The sequence below is a fragment of the Cynocephalus volans genome, chromosome 13 (genome assembly GCF_027409185.1).
Source record: "Cynocephalus volans isolate mCynVol1 chromosome 13, mCynVol1.pri, whole genome shotgun sequence".
In the NCBI taxonomy this organism is placed as follows: Eukaryota; Metazoa; Chordata; class Mammalia; order Dermoptera; family Cynocephalidae; genus Cynocephalus; species Cynocephalus volans.
The window spans coordinates 56,625,481-56,647,317 of NC_084472.1; the positions used below are offsets into that span (position 1 = coordinate 56,625,481).

A 21,837-nucleotide genomic window follows, 5' to 3' on the forward strand; every position below is an offset into this window, starting at 1 on the left:
CATCAGAACATAATCCAAATAAAAGCCCATTATAAATTTTATTCTATTTAACTTATTCTAATAATTAATGACTATGTTCAAAAGACTTTAAGAGGGTGTGAAAGGCAAAGAATGCTCCAATCAAATAAATATGTAGCCTAATAATTTGATCCACAGATCCCTGAACCCATCTGGTTATGTGAAACTATAATATTAAAAACCTGATTTGGCTGCTTTATTATTGCTTTTTGGTATTTTTAAAATATTAATTTATTATTTATTAATAATAAATTTTATTAATAACATTTTTTTAAATATAGAGAAAGGTATAATTAACTTTATACTTGGTTGAAAATTCATAATCCAGAGTCAACACTTGATATTTTGAGGTATTACTTTTCAATGACCAACTTAAAAAATATATATACTTGATGTTTAAAAAAAGTCGGGAAGATACTGAAAGGAAATGATGCTCAAGACTGTATAAGATTCTTTTCTTTTCAGGGATCAAACCTCGGTCCTTGGTGTTATAAGCACCACACTCTAACCAACTGAGCTAACTGGCCAGCCCATAAGATTCTTATTTCAAGTGAAGGACATATGAACAAAATAAAGTTCAGGAGAACCATCACTTCTGGACACATTAGTCAACAAGAGTCATCAAATGTCATTAAAGCTTACTGAATTAAGCTGGAGATTAAAGATTTAGCATTCTAATTTGAGATTTTTTTTTTAACTAAAGGCTCATGGTCTTTGACTGAAAAAAGAACCACCACCATTTTTAAAAATATAAATGAAAATTAAGGAAACAATAACGTTTTAAAATAATTCAACAGAGAATGGGATATGAGAAAATGTTGAACATCTTTTTAACATTTCTTAAACTTACAATTGTATTAATGCAGATATTAATCCTGTTAAGAGAACACATACCTTTAACAATTATTACTTATGTGATCTGAACAGAAGGTAATCAGATTTCAGACAGGTTACTTTATTTAAATAAATATAGACTAACTACAACAAGATGTGCCAGGCACTGTCGTAGAGGGTATTTGGTAGAGGGAATAAGACAAACATAATGACCCTAGAGAAGAAGGGGAAGAACATGAATTATATTCCATTCCACTGGAAAGTCTGAACCCCTGGAAAGCTGAGAATATGTCATTATCTTTGTATTGTCAGCACCCAGCTGGTGCCTGGCACATTATCAAATGTAGCACTCAATGACATATTTGTTGAAAGAATGGATCAATTTTAGCTACATGGATTATTAGAAAAGATGTTGGCAGTCTCATGGGTGGGGAACATAGGTTCAGGGAACCTTAGAGTTTTTAGCAGCACTGAAGTTTGGATCACAGTTTCCACATAGATTTTAATCATATCTGATAGGACTTTCTGGGACTAACACGGAATCCTTACTCTTTTGAAATCAAATGGGCTTAAGAGTAAAGCAAAAAGAGTAATCATATTTTTAAGTAAGGGCTAGAGGGTCCCATCTCCAGGTTCAGCCATGGTATCAATACCAAGCCTGAAAAGGTATCATCTTTTTATTACTATTTAACTCTGTCATAATGACTTTATAATCTTAATGTCACACACTGTCATGTAATCTTAATGTTACAATGAGTTCATAATCTTAATCAATCAATAGCTTAATAAAAATAAGAAAATAAGAAAACTAACCTTCCACATCATCAGGGCTGCCATCATAAAAGGACTAAATACAGTCAGAAAGCAATAGACAGAGGCAAGATCAAAGCTAGGGAACCATAACATAAAGAAAAGTAATTTAGAATACACACTGCAACTTTAAAGAATGTTTTGCTAAAAAGCATTTTTAAACTAATTCTGTGAAATCTGCTTACTAAAACATAAGCATATATTATATCAAGGAATATTATGAAGTCACTAAAAACAAACAAGGTAGATTTGAATGTGCCAATACATACCAATCTCTAACTCAATATAAAAAGCAAGGTACAGAACAAAAGTTATAGCGGTCCAATTTACATTATTTTTTGGTTATATATATGTTATTTTTATTTAAAATTACCTGTTAATAGAAGCTACATTTCCAGTTCCAAAAAATGCTGTCACTAAGAAAAAAACCTAAATAGAGTTAAGGAAATGCTAAAACAAGTCAGAATTCATACAAATTTCTTTTTCGTTTAGAAAAGATACATTAATTCTACCATGACAGTAATTTACTTTTACTTGTACATCGATCATGTTGTTTAAAATAAATGTTCCACTGTATCTCCTCGTGAATGCATTTTGAAAGAACCAGATTGAAGCAGCGACACAGTGAGAACAATGAGGCCTTGGGGGTCATCTTCACGTGGTCACAAGTAACCTTGCGGAGGTTATTTTCCTCTTCCCTAACATGAGCAAGGTGGACCATATCTGAAGCTGGCTGCAAATGATTTTTTCAAAAGAAGAATGGGGACCTAGTGCATATGGTAGATATTCAGCTGAAAGATACTTTCAGCTCACATATGCTTGCTGTATGACCACTACATGTGAAATACATGCTAGGCTCTTTGAAAATCTCAGAAAGAAATAAGACCTCATGTTTTAAAATAACTCAGAGAACGAGATATGAGAAAATGCTGAACGTATTTTAACATTTCTTAAACTTATATTTATATTAGTACAGTAATAAAAAGTAGGTATTAATGCTGCTGGTGTCCAAGAATTTACTGCTAGTAAGTACTTAAAATGGTGCTTGGCAAACTGAATGGGCTTGAAAAATTTAACTATTCTTTTTATTATAGACGCACACACAAAAGTGATATAGAAACACTGAAGAGGAAGTATGAATCATGACAACTTTCAGTGAAAAAGTGGCATTTGAGTTGGTAAGTTGAGCTTAAATGTATATAGATCCACTCTTTCAACCAGCTAACCAACCAACATCTGTCTAGTATATATCAGAGACAGAGCTAGGCACTAAGAATATAAATATAAATAAAAGTCTTAAAGTATTCATATAGAGATGAAGGTTATCATAATATGTAGAGTAAATGAGACATTTTTGTTTTTGTTTTTGTTTTAAAAGATGACCGGTAAGGGGATCTTAACCCTTGTCTTGGTGTTGTCAGCACCACACTCAGCCAGTGAGCGAACCGGCCATCCCTACACAGGATCCGAACCTGTGGCCTTGGTGTTATCAGCACCACACTCTACCGAGTGAGCCACAGGCCGGCCTGTAAATGAGACATTTTAAGGTAAAGAAACAGGGGGAAAATAAATGATATAGCCAAGAAACATTAAATAGGTATAAAGAGAGCTTAGGGTTTATTGAAAGATACAGTGATAGATGAAGCCAAGAAATATAGATTGGTGGTATATTAATAATAAGCCTTCTGCATTAATGTGGAGACAATGAAGAGTAGCAAACATTTTAGGTGAATAGCATAATCAAGAAATACCAGTGACTATATGATTCTTGGATTAGAGAGACAAATAGCTGGAGGCAGGAAATCCATTTAGGGAGCTATTTCAGTAGCCCATTTTAGAAATAAGAAGTCTGAACTGGTGCAGCAGGAGTGGAAATGGAGAATGAGCCTTTATAAGTAGACAAGGAGCAGTTAAATATGACAACAAATTTGGAGACCTAGGTGGTTTAGAGTATGATGATGCCATTAAAGGAGATGAGGCCTAGCAGAAAGGGTGACTTTGGAGAGGAGTAGCAGTTATTAGTCCCAGCAGAATGTGTGACACGTGGTTCTTGAGGTCAGGAGAGTGGTCAAGGCTAGAGAAGCAGATATCAAGGTTTGCACAGAGATGTCTGTCAAAGCTATAGCAGAGGAAGTCATTAACCAGGCAAAGTAAGAGGAGAAGGTTAATGACAGAGCTTGAAGAAAATACATATGGTTCAGGATCAGGCAAAGGAAGAGGTTTTAGAGACGAAGGATAGAGATTATACAAAAAGCTAAGAAGAGAACTTGGATTGTGTCCTGGAAGTCAGGGAAAAGAAAGAAAATCAACAGAGTTGAATGTTACAGCATGGTCAAGTAAACCGACTAGATTACACTGTGCAATCAGGAAGCCCTTGCAGCCCACTGAGAATACAACTTCAGCAGAGACATTCGACAGATATTGATAGAGCACTACTATGGGCCAGGCACTGTTCTAGGCTTGCGTTTATAGTACACAAATGGGGAGAAATAACAGCAGCAACTATAGATTTTTCTTTCAAGAACTTTAGTAGCAAGTGGAAAAGACAATGCAGGGTTCAAGGGGAAAAGTGTTTTTATTAGTATTGGCTAAGTGTAAGAAACCTGTGAAGAGAGAGAAAGCAAAATTGAAAGTGAAAGCAAGAGGTAGAGAGGAGAGAATGAGAATGTTTATTTTCTGAACCTGGGAGGTCCAGACACTGCACTACAGTAAGTTCAAAGGAAATACCTGCAATATTTAGAAACCATATATCTGATAAGAGGTTAATATCCAAAAACTATAAGGAATTCCTTCAGCTCAACAGCTAAAAAACAAATAACCTGACTAAAAAATGGGCAAGGGACCTGAATAAACATTTCTCAAAAGACATACAAATGGCCAACAGTTATATGAAAAAATGCTCAACATCACTAATCATCAGGGAAGTGACAATCGAAACCACAATGAGATATCACCTCAGACCTGTTAGAACAGCTATTACTACAAAGATGAAAGATAACAAGTGTTGGCAAGGATGTAGAGAAAAGGAAACCCCTGTACACTGTTGGTAGGAATATAAATTGGTGCAACCATTATGGAAAACAGTATAAAGATTCCTCAAAAAATTAAAAATAAAACTGCCACATGATCCAGCAACCCTATATCTAGATGTATGTACAAAGAAAATGAAATTAGTATCTTGAAGAGATATCTGTACTCCCTTGTTCATTGCAGCATTATTCACAATAGTTAAAACACAAAAACAACATGAATGTCCATCAACAGCTATATGGGTAAAAAAATGCCTATATATACAATGGAATACTATTCAGCCTTTAAGAAGAATGAAATCTTGCCATTCATAACAACATGAATAAACCTGGAAGACGTTATGCTAAGTGAAATAAGCCAGGCACAGAAAGACAAATACTGTATGATCTAACTTATATGTGTAATCTAAAATAGTCAAACTTAGAAACAGAGAGTAGAATGATCATTGCCAGGGGCTGGGAAAGGGAGAAATGAGATGTTGATCAAAGGGTACAAAGTTTCAGTTACGCAAGATGAATAAAGTCTGAAGAGCTAACATACAGCATGCTAACTATTATTCGTAATAAGTATCGTATAGTTGAAATTTGCCAAGAGAGTTGATGTTAAGTACTCTTACCACAAAAAAAAGAAAGAAAAAAGAAAATGGTAACTATGTGAGGCAATGGATATGTTAAATTAGCTTGATTGTGGTCATAATTTTACAATGTATATGTATATCAAAATATCAAGTTGCAAACCTTAAATATATTCAATTTTTACTGATCAATTATACTTCAATAAAGCTGAAAAAATAAGAAATAAAAAAAGGAAATACTTCCCTATGAATCTCCTGAAGTTGGTCAGTCAGCCTTCCCAAAGTGAGACCTTATTATGCTATACTATCTTTCAAACTTCTAATACTAATAACTTTCATGACATTGCTTCTGATGTGATCCAAAAACCCTTGAGACAGATGTGTATCACATGAGTTTAGTATACAACATACATAAAAGGATACAAACTCATAACCACTGTTTCTTCTTGAGTGAGTGAAGGAAATTAGATTGAAGTTGGGAGCTGAAAGGAGACTTTAGCTGTAATGTTTTAATTTTTAAAAAACATATGAATATGTGACAAAATATTGTTGATAGTTTGAATGGGAGGAATACACACACATTTGTTATATCATTCTTTATACTTTTTACAGTTAAAAAATTTTTTTAATATGAACTATAATAAGAAAGGTGTTAAATGGCCTCTAAGAGAATACCATCATCAAGTAATGGGCAGAAACGCCTTCTGTGTCTTCTTACTCCATTAAAACTCCATAGGAGGTTGTAGCTCTTAAAACAAAAGTCCCAACAAAGGATACAAGAAAAAAGGCCCTACGGATGTCATCCAGACAGAGCTGTCGAAACTGAGTTATATCAGTATTATAGGAGAACTGGATACTGGTAAGCTGTGAGATAATAAAAAACATATTAATGCACAATAACAGTTGACTTCTACACTCAAAGGCAAACTTACAACAGCTAAGTACAAAGGCTAGAAACATACCCTCTGCTGACAAAAAAAAAAATCAACAATAAATCTTTCCCTATAGCTTAATTATATCTTAATAAAATCTGCCGAAATGTAAAATATGTTGTTAATAACATACTGAACAGAGCAGTAGTGTTGGTGCAAGTGTAATAAGAGTGAGAATTGGACTTTTTCTTATCTTAAACTTGCCTTCAGTTAAAAAATAGAATTTAAAAAGTGACACAATAACCTTCAACTTGCCTGCTGAAATATTTAATATTAAGGACAGTCCCTGACCATTTACATAAATCTGATCAAAAATGCTTTTCATGTTTGCTTTAATATTCCAGGGCTGAAAGTTAAAAAACAGTAATTATTTGATATGATTCAATAAAGTTTCTCCTTTGTTGAAATTAACTATTCTGAATTATCAATTACTCTCTATAAACTCAACTGGAAACAGCTAAGGACAGATAATTATGAAGGTGTTTTTCTGCAATACTCATTTTATCTGACCTCAGTAAAGTTGTAAATATTCTATCACCAATTTCTCAAAATTACCTTCAGTTCTGCAAAAGACAAGAGACATCAATTTAACTTTCTAGTTCAGCATGATAAATGTGCCCTTAGAATTTGGTTGGCTTTTAGCCAATTCAAAGCATACTGTGTTGCATAAACTGCCTAAGATTTGGACTGAGGCCCCAATCACTAAGGTAACAGAATAAGCATTTCAGATTAGGTTAACTAGAAAGAGAAAAACAACAGTGGGAACTTAAATGTCATCTTATGATCAAATTCATAAATTGATTTGTGACATCAAAATTCTTCTGACTAAAATAAATTGACAGAAAGAAAAACTGGATGAGAAAATAGTAAAGAACATTCTTTTCTGATCTCTTCCTTCACTTATATTGATGTCTTTTGTATCAGTGATTCTCAAGTAATCACTAAGAAAAGCCCAACCCATATATTGCCCATAAAACAATAAAATTGTGCTTTCCTGTGATAAGTAAAAAATTTCCTTATAAATTAACAGTTAACTTGATTACTAATGCTAAATAAAATTTACTAAAGTTCTTTAAACATTAATGCTAAATAAAATTTACTAAAGTTCTTTAAACATTAAAATTTTTGATGAAATAACACTGCAACTTGCTCATAGAATAGAGAATAGTTTAATAGCCTCAAATAAATGCAACAATGATTTTGACAAGCTACCTTTATTTTACAGGAAACACCAGACTGTTGTAGGGTTTCTTGTTCCATGTGTATCCAGACAAACATCAAACATGACAATACTAATGGAAAGAGAGCTTCGTACCTAAGGGGTGGAGAGTGTGAGTGAGGCGAAGGGTAGAAATGAAAAGGACAAAAAAATTAAATAAAAATGCAAATTTATACTGAGAAGTCTTTTTTAAAATTAAAATAATTTTGATAATACTTCTAAGTTTTAATATCCCAAATTAAATTTTCTAGACTTTCCAGAAGAACAAAGTAGGAAAGGAAAGTAACTTAAATTTTGACTCTAGTGCCACCTTTTCTGAATTTATTAAGTCTTCAGATAATTACATGTATAAAATAGTAGAGATATTTAAAATTCATTCATATAATGGATATATATATAAAACAGAAAAATATTAAGACAAAGGTAAAAAGAGAATTCCTGAGGTAAAATTATTAATATATGTAGAAGAACAAGATCAACATCCAAAATTTTCTAAAAAATGCATGCAATACAGAAACACAAAACTCAAAAGAAAATAAAAGGACCGATAAACACATGAAAATATGTTTGACTTTATCGATAATTGCTGTGGGAATTAAAACAACTGTGTGTTTACTTATGTTTACCAATATTAAATTAAAATGTTGACAAGAGTGCATGAAAAAGGAACTCTCATACTTTCTATATAGGAATATACACTTTCTGGAAGACCATTTAATGTTACATATCAAGAATCTCAAAAATATTCATATGTTTTCATATATTATAATCCAATAGTACCATTTCTAGGACTTTATCCTGAGAAAATAAGCAGATATATGTACTACAATTCTCATTATTAAAGATGTTTGTTGTGAGGGCCGGCCCCGTGGCTCACTCGGGAGAGTGCGGCGCTGGTAGCGCCAAAGCCGCGGGTTCAGATCCTATATAGGAGATGGCCGGTGCGCTCACTGGCTGAGTGTGGTGCAGACCAAACCGTGATGAACCGGTCAAAAAGAAAAAAAAAATGATGTTTGTTGTGATATTGTTTACAGAAGGAAAAAGAGAAAACAACCTACATGTGGTTAGGCTGGAATGTAATATGGACACAAGAACAAAAGAGAAATGTTCATGAGAGAATACAGTGACTTTTCTAAACCATTTCTACCCTAGGTTAGTTTAAGTGTTCCACTTTGTAATCCCTAAACACTCTATTATAGAACTTAACATGCTATCTTAATCACATGTTTACTTGTATGCACCTCCTATTAGTTCATAAAATCTTTGAGTCTGTGTCTGTCTTGTCATCACTGCATGCCCACTTCACAAGAAGTATTTGTTGCATGAGTTACTGACCTAATGAGAAGTTACAAAACAAAACAAAACAAAACCTACTTCCCTTTTTCAACAGCTGAACCCCACACTGTATGGCACTGTTTCTTAGATATGAGTGGATACGGAAAATGTGGTACATCTACACAATGGAATACTACTCAGCTATAAAAACGAATGAAATACTGCCATTTGCAACAACATGGATGGACCTCGAGAGAATTATATTAAGTGAAACAAGTCAGGCACAGAAAGAGAAATACCACATGTTCTCACTTATTGGAGGGAGCTAAAAATTAATATATAAATTCACACACACATACACACATACACACACAAACCGGGGGGGGGGGGGGGGAAGAAGATATAACAACCACAATTATTTGAAGTTGATACAACAAACAAACAGAAAGGACATGGTTGGGGGGGAGGGGGGGAGGGAGAAGGGAGGGAGGTTTTGGTGATGGGGAGCATTAATCAGCTACAATGTATATCGACAAAATAAAATTAAAAAAAAAATAAATAAATAAAAATAAAAAATAAATAAAAAAAAATAAAAAAAAATAAAAAAAAATAAAAAAAATAAAATAAATAAAAATAAAAATAAAAATAATAAAAAAAAAAAAGAAAGCAAAAGAAACAAAATGCTTTAAACTCTACCACAGATCATAAAACTAAAACACTGCAGACTGGGCAGAAAGAAGCATTTAGGTTTGAGAAAGCATACATTAATCACTTGGTATATAAGATTTAGAATGCTCAAAGATATGAACAGATACTACATACATGAGAAATATCATTAGTAAAACAAGTACAGAAAACTACAAAGCACTACCATTTTTGGCCTATTAAAATAACATTTGATATTCTTCTTTAAAAATAAATTTCAAATACTGTTAAGGATACGAGAAATAGCACCTCTCATAGTTTGTCAAAGATATTATAAATTGGCACTGTTCTTAAGACAAAAGTTTTTAAAAAAAAAGTTCATACCCAATGATCCACCTATACTAATCTATTGAGAAGCAGACAGAGGAAATAATCTAAACTATGCAAAAAGCTTATGCATAAAAACATAACTCAATATATTATCTGTAAATAAAAAGCAGATATAGATAAAATGATCAAAAATAGAAGAATGGTGGAATCAAGGTGCATCCACATCATAAAATATTAAATATCTATTAAAATGGTGACTAGGAAGCTTACAAGCCACCTGGGAAAATGCTTCTGAAAAAATGGTAAGTAGAAAAAAAAATACAAAATAGTACATGTACTATGATTAACCCTATGTTAAAAAAGATACATACAGAGCTAAGACTAGAAAAAAATAGACCAGAACATCGAGAGGAGAAGTAGAGTTAATAAATGATTTTCTCTCTCACCCTTACTTTCTAAAATGTGGTGATACTATTTTTACAATGATTAAAAAAAAGTTGAAAAACAAAGATTTAGAATGCCTATATCCTGGCCATTGTTTAAAATGCAGTTCAACCTCCACATGAATGCTTGATGGCACCAAATCAGCTCCTCTACTCCAACTCTCTCTCTAGACATTCTTCATATCACACAATTCACAACTTAATTCACAATAACTTAATTGTTCCATTTCGTAATTGTATAACACTGTAAAATACAGTCTTCACTTTGCAGCTACTTATAGCTCAATTGTATGTCTTTTAGTATAGTAATTTTTTCTCTGTATGCCTACATAGTGCTCAGGACAGTAAAGATATAAAAGAGAAAACAATTGTTGACTAAATAAATCAAGAAGGTGCATCTTCTGAGCAAAAGGGAACAATGGTTTCTTTAAAATATTCGCAGTTATATAAAAGTTATTTTCTTAATATATAAAAACATAAATTCCATAGTTCTACAAATAATGCTATACATTTATTTTCTTACAAAAACTATACATTATGATCACTTTCTTTTGTAAAATGTAGATAAACAAATCAGATAAAGACAATCTTATGGGACTTTAACTCTTAAGACAATCAATATTTTGTATAAAGTCTGCATATCTGAATTAATAAACTGAAATACCAATAAAATGTCATCACAGGCTCAGAGAGAATATAATGAAACCTTACTAAATAAGGATCAGCTGGTTTGATCTCTGTGCAAACTGAATAGGGCTGACAAGGCATTTAGCTTTGTATTTGCTAAGCAAAAGAATAATATCAACAAAATTTCAGAGGGAAATGTTTGACCAACTTAAGAGAACAAACTACTTTCAAGTATTACAATAGCATCCATTTGCATAAAATAATTAAGTGCTGGTTTAAAATGAATCTTCCTTATTTATTAAATTAAGGATGCATTGTTAGAATTTAGGATTACTGTGTCTCTGTAATAAAATAAAATTGCGTTTCTTTTAAATATCCTGTAATTCTGAATATTCACTAATTTACATTGAAAACCCTTCAGATCATCCAAAATAGTGATGCTGAACCATAACAGGTGGACTACGTTATGCAAAACTGATTTGACACTAAAAAAAATACTAATTGAAATTATTACACTGTGCTACTTTGAAATACCCCTTTGAGTTTTTTGGCGAAGCTAAATATAGTTTCTGGTGTTGAATAATATATCTTTTAATGCATTCATTAATAAGATCATACTCAGCATCAATATTCTGATTTTAGGCATGAACTATTCACTTTTTAAATTTTCTTAAATTAAATATGCTTATTATAATGTTTTGGTATCTCTCATGAATATTAAATTGATGATTTAAACACTACAATACTTATCCCCAATGTAAGTTACATGATTAACTCACTCTACATTACAAAATAGTTTTTTCACTCAAAATTAAACTTTAACTATTCTTCCTTCTTTCCTTCCTTCCTTCATTTCTAATCCAGCAAACCAGATCTATTTCTAGGTTTGTTTATATTTTTTAATCTACTATACTTTTGTTTGAATCTGTTTATTCCTTTAGAATTTGAAAGTTCAAAAAATAAAAGAGCTTACCGATTATTGGGTGTATAGAAGTTAGCAAATATTTCTGGCCCCTCTCAAACATTTATTTCCATAAGGCAACTTCTGGGTTTGAGAAAACCTGTCACCCCAAACTGGTGGGTTAGAATAGAAATTACTATTTTTTCTGTTTTCCTATCTAGATTAAAAACTTGTGCATATTCTAATTCATTTTTACTTTGATAGATTCTAATATAACAAAATTATTTATCCTGAAATTTCACCAATAGAGGGGAAAGCATGAAGGGCTTTAAGGTCTCATATTTATCACTCTTGAATAAGAATAGCTGAATGCTGACTTCAAGTTTTACTTGAAAGTTCAAAGTTCTAAATTTCAAAGCAAGCCCATCTTAAGATCTCATTTGGTAACTGGTGAAAATTTCCATGATATATTTCATCTTCATAGTTGTGGCCCACATGTGGTTAGGCAGGGAGAAGGGAAAAGACAAGAGGTGTGGGGAGTTTTGGTGAGAGGAAGTTTAATGTCCTACTGGATCATCTTCTATCTAGGGACAATAAGAACTCCTGGGGTCTAGGTACTAAAGATGCTAGGGTCTACTATGAAAAGATTTTGAGAGCATCTCTGTAATTTTGAATTAGGACAGCTAAGTCTCCTAAAGAGTGAACCCAAGCTTTGGACCCAACATGGCTTTACAAAATCATCTAAACTGCAAATAATCTGTTGATAGCACAATGGTGAATCCTTAGGTTTAGATTAATTTAGATCAAAATCCTATATTTGAGCCAGTTTTGAACAATGAATGATAATTATTCAATTTGTTCTATTCATTGTTTGTTATAATTTATACATTTCTCACCCTCACAAAGATTTAAGCAAGGATGAAATAAAATTCAGAAGCAAGTATTCTTTTGTCTAATGTAAATAGGGAAAGTATACCATTCTCTTCACTGAGTTCTAGAGCATTCTTCAGTATTCACCTCAAATCAAGCTAGATTCTTTTTTTTGTAAGAAAATTTTAATCTTAAAAACAAATTCTTTAAGTTTTGGAAAATATTCTGAAAGTTGGATCAAAGGGATATTTGAACTATAATACATGTAAGAGTAAGAATACAAATAAAATATTACATTCAAAGAAGAATGAATTAAAGCATAATTTAAAATGTATAAAAGTAATGCCACAAAAGCTAAGATCCCTGTAACTCTTTATCTGAGAATTAAAATTCCTCCATAATTAACCAGAATTTTCTAACACCGTAGTTAAATAAAATTCTAGCAGCTTCAGAAAATAAACAAAAAGACAAAGACAGCAGGCAATACTATGAAAATGACAAGAAAAAGAAAACAGAAGATTATGAATCAAGTTATATACAATCCTTATAGAGTAGAAAATATTTACACTTTATCCCTCAAGATATACAAAACATTTTTCATTTCCAGAGGTTAAATACTAATAAGAGAAAATGTCAGTACATCATTTAAAACTTGCTACTATAAAATTAAATTTTTTAAAAAGTTATACCCTGTACTTAGAAGTAGGTAGGTTGACATCAAGGAAAGAAGTATGCTAAACAACCGCTGAAAGAGAATCGTAGAACTCAGTAGTGGCAGAACCAAGGAAGAGGCTGCAATAAAACAAAGCAGGTCATCTGTTAGTACAAAAGACACAAAAAATGTTAGTTTAGAAACCCTGAATAAAATATTATCATTTATGGCATTTCATTGTTTGTGTGACCTTTAACGTGAGGCTATATTTGCCCTACTCACCCTACTCATTTCTTTAGGAAATCAGAAGCTTCATTTTTTTTAACTAAAATTATATTTCATTGTTTTAACTATATTTTGGTTTAAGTAACTCAGATTTTCTCAATTTATATTCAGCCTAGATCACTGTAATAATACTAACTCGAAATGAATAATTTGTTATTTTCTAATTACTCGAGATTCAGCAACTCTTCTCTTAATTAGGCATTTATGTCTTAGTTCAAAGACAATTTACTCCCCGGAAACTGAATTTTCCTAATCCCCTCCTCCTCCAAGTTTTCCCACTGTAAAGTATGCATTAACAGTTGCCATGTGCCACTTGGAAAATTGGAAACAGGAGAGAATGACTTCACCATACCTAAGAGTCAAAATGAGAGTAATCTTAATAAATGAAGTAATCTTTCCCTACAGGATAAGAAAAGCAACTACCTCAGTGGAAGAAGAGCAGATGAAGGGGAGTGCAATAAAACATAAAACTCTATTTCTATTTTTTGGAAAGGAAATGTGCATAACTTCTTAATCCCCGCCAGAGTATGGAGATAGACAGCTTGGGATGGAATCCTAGCTGAATCACTTATTATTAACTGTTTAACTGTGGGGCAAGTCTGTTAACCCATCTAAGCAGAAGTTTACCCATCTGTCAAAGAAAGATAACATTAAAAAATTGTTGTGAGGTTTAAATGTAATTTCAAGGCTAGTCAGTTAGCTCACTTGTGAGAGCATGATGCTGATAACACCAAGGTCAAGGATTCGGAACCCATACTGGTCAGCTGCCCAAAAAGCAAAATAAATACAATAAAAAATTTTTAAAAGTACATATAATTTCATCTCCAAAATGTTCCCTGAGCACAGTGCCTGGAGACAGTACTTAGTAACTGTTAGCTACTATTATTACTACTAGTCAACAACTTATAAATTAAATGTAAAGACAATTTCATTCAAAGTCAAATCACACTGCAAGATTTAAGAATATGTAAGTTATATTTCTAATACCCATAGATAAGTGCCTTCTGACTTTTTTCAGATGTGTAGTTCCAAAAATGTTATCATCACCTGATGCATATTTTAACTGAAAGAAATAATGTTTCAATATTTCTTCTTTTTAAAGTCAGTTCAAATGAGACCTCTTCTGTAAAACTGTAAATATTTTCTGTCCTTGTTCTAGTTTCATCTAAAGGATTGATAAGGTGCTAAAAGATAAATAAGAGTCCCTCCTCTGAATCCCATTCTGGTTAGAACCAGTTTTATAACACATAACCCATTTGGAGATCACAGCATATAAGCAAAAATGCTCATTGGAGCTAGACCATGAAGTATCAGTGCCTGAAAGGGATCTCTAGAGAAATTGATGACTTAACTATGAGTCAACTATTTCATGTCTTTGGTAGATATCCTCTAGTACCTAGCTCTATCAATCCCAATGAGGGAATTTGTTGTTTAAAATATATGCCCAGAGTGACATTTATGTGTTTAAAGAACAACAGCATAGAGTGATTCTGAACCTCCTCCTTACCCTTTCAAAACAATGATAAAATCAATGAGGACAATAAATGAAATTATACAGGATACTCCAAATACGGAAAGAAGCAGAGGGAGTATTATATCATAAGCACGTGTGTTCTATTACCACATAAGAAAATATGACAGAATAGAGATCAAGCCTAAGAGTCATATTAGTACAAATAAATGGGCTCAACTTGCCTTTTTTTTTTTTGTTAAACTCTGAGCTTTTGTTTTTTTAGCAGGTGGCCATTAGAGGGATCAGAACCCTTGACCTTGATGTTTCAACTTGATTTTTTTTAATTAAAAGAAAAAAATTTTCAAATTCGTGCATAAAGCAAAACCTAACTCTCTGCTGAATGCAAGACCCAGACTTAAAACACAGTGGTTCAAAATGACTAAAAATAAAAGAATGGAGCAGGCAAATGAAAACAGTAAGAAATCCAAGGGTCCAGTTCTAATACCAAACAAATACTTCAGGCCAAAAACAATAAGCAAGGCAAAGAAGTACACCTTATGAAGTTAAAAGCCACATTCCACAGTTATGATGTAACCATTATGAGTCTTTTGCTCCAAACAACATAGCACCACCCATATAAAACAAAAATTACAGGAGATGCAAAGAGAAATGTATAGAAATATACTAATAACAGAAAAGTTTAACACACTACTCTCAATACAAGAGGATAAATGGACAAAAAAAAACTGAGTAAGGATAGAAAACAACATAACCAACAAGTAGAGATTCTGGATATATATTGAATATTATAGTCTCATAATAAAGAATATACCTTCTTCTCAAGTAAACATGAAATATTCACAAAAAACTGATCATATACACTAAGGCACAAAGACAATACAAGTAGATTCCATAAAGTAGAAATATTACAAACAACCCTCTCAGATACAATGCAATAAAACTTGTAATTAAAAATGAAACGAGGCTGGCCAGCAGTTAACTCAGTTGATTAGAGAGCACAGTACTAGTAACACCAAGATCCAGGGTTTGATCCCTGTAACAGCTAGCACTCCTCCCCCCCCCACAAAAAAAAAAAACAACTAAAAAATAAAATGCACTTCCACCTGGAAATTCAAAACTTTCTATTAAGCAAGTCTTGGGTGAAAGGAGAAATACAGAAAGTATAAAATTTCTTTAAAATAATGGTAACCAAATCACTGTATCAGAATCCATGGAATATTTTCTCAGTGATCAGAAGGAAAGATGGAACTCTAAACAAATATAAGAATGAAAATGAAAGGATTAAATTTAAATTCCTAATTCAAAAAAGCAAGAAAAAAAAGAACAAAAAAGTAAACCAAAAGAGAGCTGAAGGAAGAAAGTAATTTAAAAAAAATCAATGAGGTAATGAACATAAATTAATAAATCAAAATCCATGTTCTTTGAAAAAATAAACAAAAAAAGACAAACCACTACCTAAGTTAATCAAGGAAAAAAGAGAGAAAAGATCAAATATACAAAATAAGAAATGGTAAAGAAAATGCCTAATAATACAGAGGGAGTTTTTAAAAATCATAAGAGACTACTTTGCATCTCTCTATGCAAACAGATTTGAAAATCTAAAAGAAATGGATAATTCCTTAGGCAAATACAGTTTTCCAAAACTGACCCCAGTACAGACAAAAAGCTTTAAAAAACCAGTTTCAGATAACAGATACAGAAAGTCATCAGGGAACTACATAACAAGAAAGGACAATGTTCAGATAGTTTCATGGGGGAATTCCTTTTTTAAAATTTAAATCGTGATTTATTTCACAAGCGAATTCTTCCAAGACTTTATTGACCAGATAGACCTGATGCTATATAAATTATTCCTGAATATTAAAAATAAAACTTCAAAATTCTTTTTATGGAGTGGGTATAATATTGATACCTAAACTTAATATATATGGAACAAAAAATAAAAGACTGATATAATTTATGAATGCTGATGAAAAAATCTTAAATACATATCAGCAGACTCCAATATACATCAAGAAAATAATATACTATAATCAAGTGTGTCTAAGGGGTTTGTTTATAGCAAGAATGCAAGGATGGTTTGATACTAGAACATCTATTAATATTATTCACCATATTAATAGGTCCAAGGAGAAAAACCATATTATCTCCATAGATGCTGAAAAAGCCTTTGATAAAATTCAACACCCATTCCTAAGAAAATGTCTGAATAAAACAGGAATGCACATACTTACTATAACATGACATAAGGATATAAACATAAATATGGGGTGATTAACAGGAGATATTATTAAGAGAGAGAGAAAGAGTGTGTGTATGTATAAAATTAAATACATATACACTGCAGTTCTAAAGCAAACATCTTCCTTAATGGGGGAATGCCACAAGTATTCCCACTAAGGTCAGGAAAAAGGCAATGAGGTCTACTATCTCCACTATTTAACATTATTCTGGAGGTACTAGCCAATGCAACTAAACAAATACAAAAACAAAAACAATCAGAGGTATAAAAATAGGAAAGGGGGAAATAACACTATCTGTATTTGTATCTGGCACGACTGTATACCTGGGGAATTCTAGAGAACCAATAATAAAGCTAACTCAACTCAAAGAATTCATCAAAGAAGTAAGATATAAATTAATCAACAATAATCAATAGCAATTATATAAAATAAGAACTAATTACAATATACAATAAATGAGAAAAACCCATTTGCATTAGCAACAAAAAAAGATAAAATATTTAGAAATACATTAAATGAGAAATATTCAAAGCCAATGTGAAGAAAACTATAACAGAGTTGTTTGGAGGCACAAAAGGAGACTAGAACAAGCGGAAAAACATCCCTTGTTTTTGGTTAGAATGTATCAACATGATCCACAATCAAAATATACCTTTTCTCTAAGTTAATATATAAACTTAAAGTGATCTCAATAAAATTCCAGTAACCTTTTTTGTGATGTTGGAAAAGTTGATCCTAAAGTTCACATTTTTATTACAATACACTACAAAGTCTCTATAACTAAAACAGTGGTACACAAATAAACAGATAAATGGAATGGAACAGAAAGTGCAGAAATAGACCAGTGTATCTAGTGTAGGACAAAAGTGGTATGTCAAGGCATTGGGGCAAATAAAGCCTGGATAGCCATTTGGGAAAAAATAAAACTAGATCCATTCCTCGAACTATACATAAAAATAAACTCTAAATAGATCAAGAATTAAAATGTAAAAAATAAAACTATGCAAGTATTAGAAGTAAACATGAGTGAATTCCTTTATAACTAAGGTATCGGAGAAAGCTTTCTAACTGAGATTAAAAATCTAGATGTATTAAAAGGAGATAAAGGGTTACATAAAAATAAAAATCCTTGCATTACCAGAAACACCATTAAGCATGGTCAAAAGACAAATTATAAACTGAGAAAAAATTTTGCAATATCTATCGTAAGTAAAAGACTAATAAAACTAATTTATAAAGAATTTTTTTAAATGGGAAGTAAAGGACCAAAAATCCTATATAAAAGCAAGGGAAACATATAAATAGATAATTCCCAAACAGAGATATAAAAATGGCATGTCAGCATGTGAAAACATGTCTGACTTCACTTAAAAGAAAAACAAATTAAAAACACACCAAGATACCATTTCTCAAACATAAGATTGGTATAAATTCAAAGCCTGAAAATAACTGATTGGCATTGGCATAAATTTATTGATTGGCATACATTAAAAAGCTGTTGGTAAGGAATTAAGCATTCTAATACATTGCTGGCAGGAAAAAAAAATGATATAATACCTCTAGAGATGAATTTAGCAATATCTAAAAGTATTACATGTGCATTTACCCTTTGAAACAGCAGTTCAACTTTTGGGAATTTAGCCTAAAATACCTCTAACACACAAATATACATATATATGCCATTGCAGTAGTATTATTTGTAACTTCAAAAGAATCATTACCCTCACCAATGTTTATTGCAGCACTATTTACAATAGCCAAGAGTTGGAACCAGCCCAAATGTCCATCATCAGATGAGTGGATAAGGAAACTGTGGTATATCTACATGATGGAATTCTATTCTGCTATAAAAAGACTGAAATACTACCATTCACAACAACATGGATGGACTTAGAGAAAATTATATTAAGTGAAACAAGTCAGGCACAGAAAGAGAAATACCATACGTTCTCACTTATTTGTGGGAGCTAAAAATAAATAAATAAACACACAAACAAACAAAGGGTCGGGGGGGAGAAGAAACAACAATCACAACTATTCCTTGAACTTGTTAAGACAAGTGAACAGATATGATGCAGGGGTGAAATGAGGGGAGATGGAGGGGGGAAGAGGAACAGGTAAAGGGTCATAAAAATCAACTACAATGTATATAGAGAAGTTAAAATTTTAAAAAAATTTTTTAAAAAGAAAATGAATAAATGAGTATTTATTTTCCAAATTAAAAAAAATCATTACCTAAATATCAAAGCATAGGAGATTGGTTAAATAAACAACGGAATGGAAGGGAGGAAGGGAGGGAGGGAGGGAGGGAGGAAGGGAGGAAGGGAGGAAGGGAGGAAGGGAGGGCTCTATAAATTGATATGGACTGATTACCAGGAGATATTATTAAGTGAAAGACGCAAAGTACAAAAGAGGATATATAAAATGTAAACTTTTGGGTAAGAAAGAAAGAAAAATAAGAAAACATACTAAAAGATCTGCAACATAACCAGTGCCATTTTAGACAAGCCCAAGTACAAAATGGTGCCGTCCACCTCCTCCCCTCCCCCATTCTCTTTTACAAGAAACCTCATGGTTTCAGAGAAAATGAAACTTTAGGCATTTCCACATGCGCAGAACTCTCCATGCCCATGACCTAACTCAATCTCCACCCCAGAATTACATCACCCAACTCTTGGAGCCAACATACCAATATAAGCTCTACCACCGCCACACCAGGGGCTGTTCCCGTTTTCAAGGCAGCCCCGGGCTGTCCTCCACTTTGAGTACAGCTCAGCAAATTTCTTTCTTTAATAAAGCTTGAATGGTACCCAGCATCTCAGCTCACTTTCTTTCATTATGGTGCTAAAACCCGGGAAGAGTTTTGGCCGACATTGTGGACAATCCCCCTCTTTCTTGGGTGATTGGTTCTCGGCTGCCCTTCCCAGACCTGCCAAAACCAGATACCTCCAGGACTCTCTACTTTTGCCGTTTCAGACCAATGCATCCAACACCAGCCTCAATTCAGGATGAGTCAGTGGGTCTATCCTGCCTACTTCTATGGGTTCCCCCGATTACTCTCTACGACTTCAGTCTCTGCGAAGCCCAGGCACCTGGCCAAGGGAACTCTTCTCGTGCCCCCCAGCTATTGAAGGATGCTTCATTAGCAGGTCATGGCTTTTCTCTCAAAAGGATGGTGGACAGCAGAGAGGACACTCTTTGTTGGTATGCTTCTACTAGGACTGACTGCCCTCTCTCACCCTCTAAATGGGATCCTCACAATCGAAACCTCCATGCTCTATGCCCTTGGGCTGTCTCCTGGCCAATTTCTTGGCTCCAGAGAGACATTAAACCTAAACGTCTCATTTTCTACTGTATTCCATGCTCTACGCCTCTGGGCCGTCTCCTGGCCAATTTCTCAGCCTCCAGGGAGACATTAAAACTCAAACGCCTTGTTGCAATGGATCCCAGTGGCCACAAGATGGCACACAATTTAGACACTCACCAAAGTGGCCAAAGCTGTAGAGATTCCTTGTTCAGGCCTTCTCCTATCGCTGAATGCATTCTTCTCTCTGTCAAAACTGTCCTATGTCTCAAATTCTCCTACCTCATGCTCAACCTCTCCTTCCAGACTCAGATCAATTTCTGATCTGTCGGCCCTCCACATTTCTCCCTTCACCACACCTGGCCTCCAAAAGCTCATCCTCAGCCCAGCTCCTTCCCTTCTCCCCCTTTGTCAGGTAACAACCCTGCCTCAGCTCTGGCTTTTTATAACCCTTCCATGAAGTGGCTGGGATGGAAGGAATTGTCGAAGTCCATGTACAGGGAGCAGGTCTGGATGGCGGCTTGTCGGATCTTAAAAACTAACGCCACCTTAAGTGACATTACAAGCAGCGCCATTAATGTGGCAGCCTAAGAGGGCGCCGGGAGGAAGTAGGGTGGGAGTGTCTGCAGGAACCTTGCCTTAGCCCTTATTGGCCAAATACGTGCTTCCGCGCTCTTCAACACTGCGTGATTGCAATAGCTAGGCATGCTCTCGTAACCTGGGTTCGGATCCAACATGGGATGGCCAGTGTGCTCACTGGCTGAGAGCGGTGCAGTCAACACCAAGCCAAGGGTTGCAATCCCCTTACCGGTCACACACACACACACACACACACACACAAAATAAATAAAATAAAAGCAAGTGCTTGTGTGATAATAAACGGAACTGCTCAACAGAACCCCTGCTGCGTCTGAGTGTCCTTTAACGGGCTGGTTGGGGCCGGCGGCTGTGCTCACCTCTCTTTGCAGCTCTCTTCCCCCGTCTCCTCCCAACGGGGACCGGAGGGAAAGAGGAATCCGGGCCATCTGCTCACCCACCAGAAGGGACACCTAGGGAAAGACTGATAACGAGGCAAGGGCTGTTCGGGTCAGCCAACAGCAGACCCGACAGCGGCTCAGGTACATTCTCAAAATAATAGGCAGCCTGTGGGAGCCGTTGCTGTTCCTTGCACGGACCCAAATTGGAACTACCAGGCTGGCCATGGGGATCAGGATCTATGGGATAATATGATTACACACTTGATTTACGACCTCCAAAAGGCCACTCACAAGTCAGTCAATTAGGACAAGTTTAGAGAAATCGCACAGAGATCCAATGAAAATCCCAATGAGTTCCTAACTCGCCTCTCTGAGGCTTTACATGAATACACAC

The 21,837-nt window shown here is 33.9% G+C and overlaps 1 protein-coding gene across 4 annotated transcripts in view; it reads right to left on the minus strand.

Moving 5' to 3' along the window:
• Nucleotides 1-21,837, minus strand: part of PIGN (phosphatidylinositol glycan anchor biosynthesis class N) — a 153,558-nt gene that overhangs the window by 38,104 nt on the left and 93,617 nt on the right. For all 4 annotated transcript variants that reach the window (XM_063077098.1, XM_063077097.1, XM_063077096.1 and 1 more), the window contains exons 21-25: nucleotides 13,198-13,300; nucleotides 7,411-7,513; nucleotides 6,044-6,130; nucleotides 2,036-2,091; nucleotides 1,666-1,741 (exon numbers count right to left, since the gene is read on the minus strand). In XM_063077098.1, coding sequence (XP_062933168.1) covers nucleotides 1,666-1,741; nucleotides 2,036-2,091; nucleotides 6,044-6,130; nucleotides 7,411-7,513; nucleotides 13,198-13,300 — 425 coding nt within the window. The remainder of the gene's footprint in view (nucleotides 1-1,665; nucleotides 1,742-2,035; nucleotides 2,092-6,043; nucleotides 6,131-7,410; nucleotides 7,514-13,197; nucleotides 13,301-21,837) is intronic.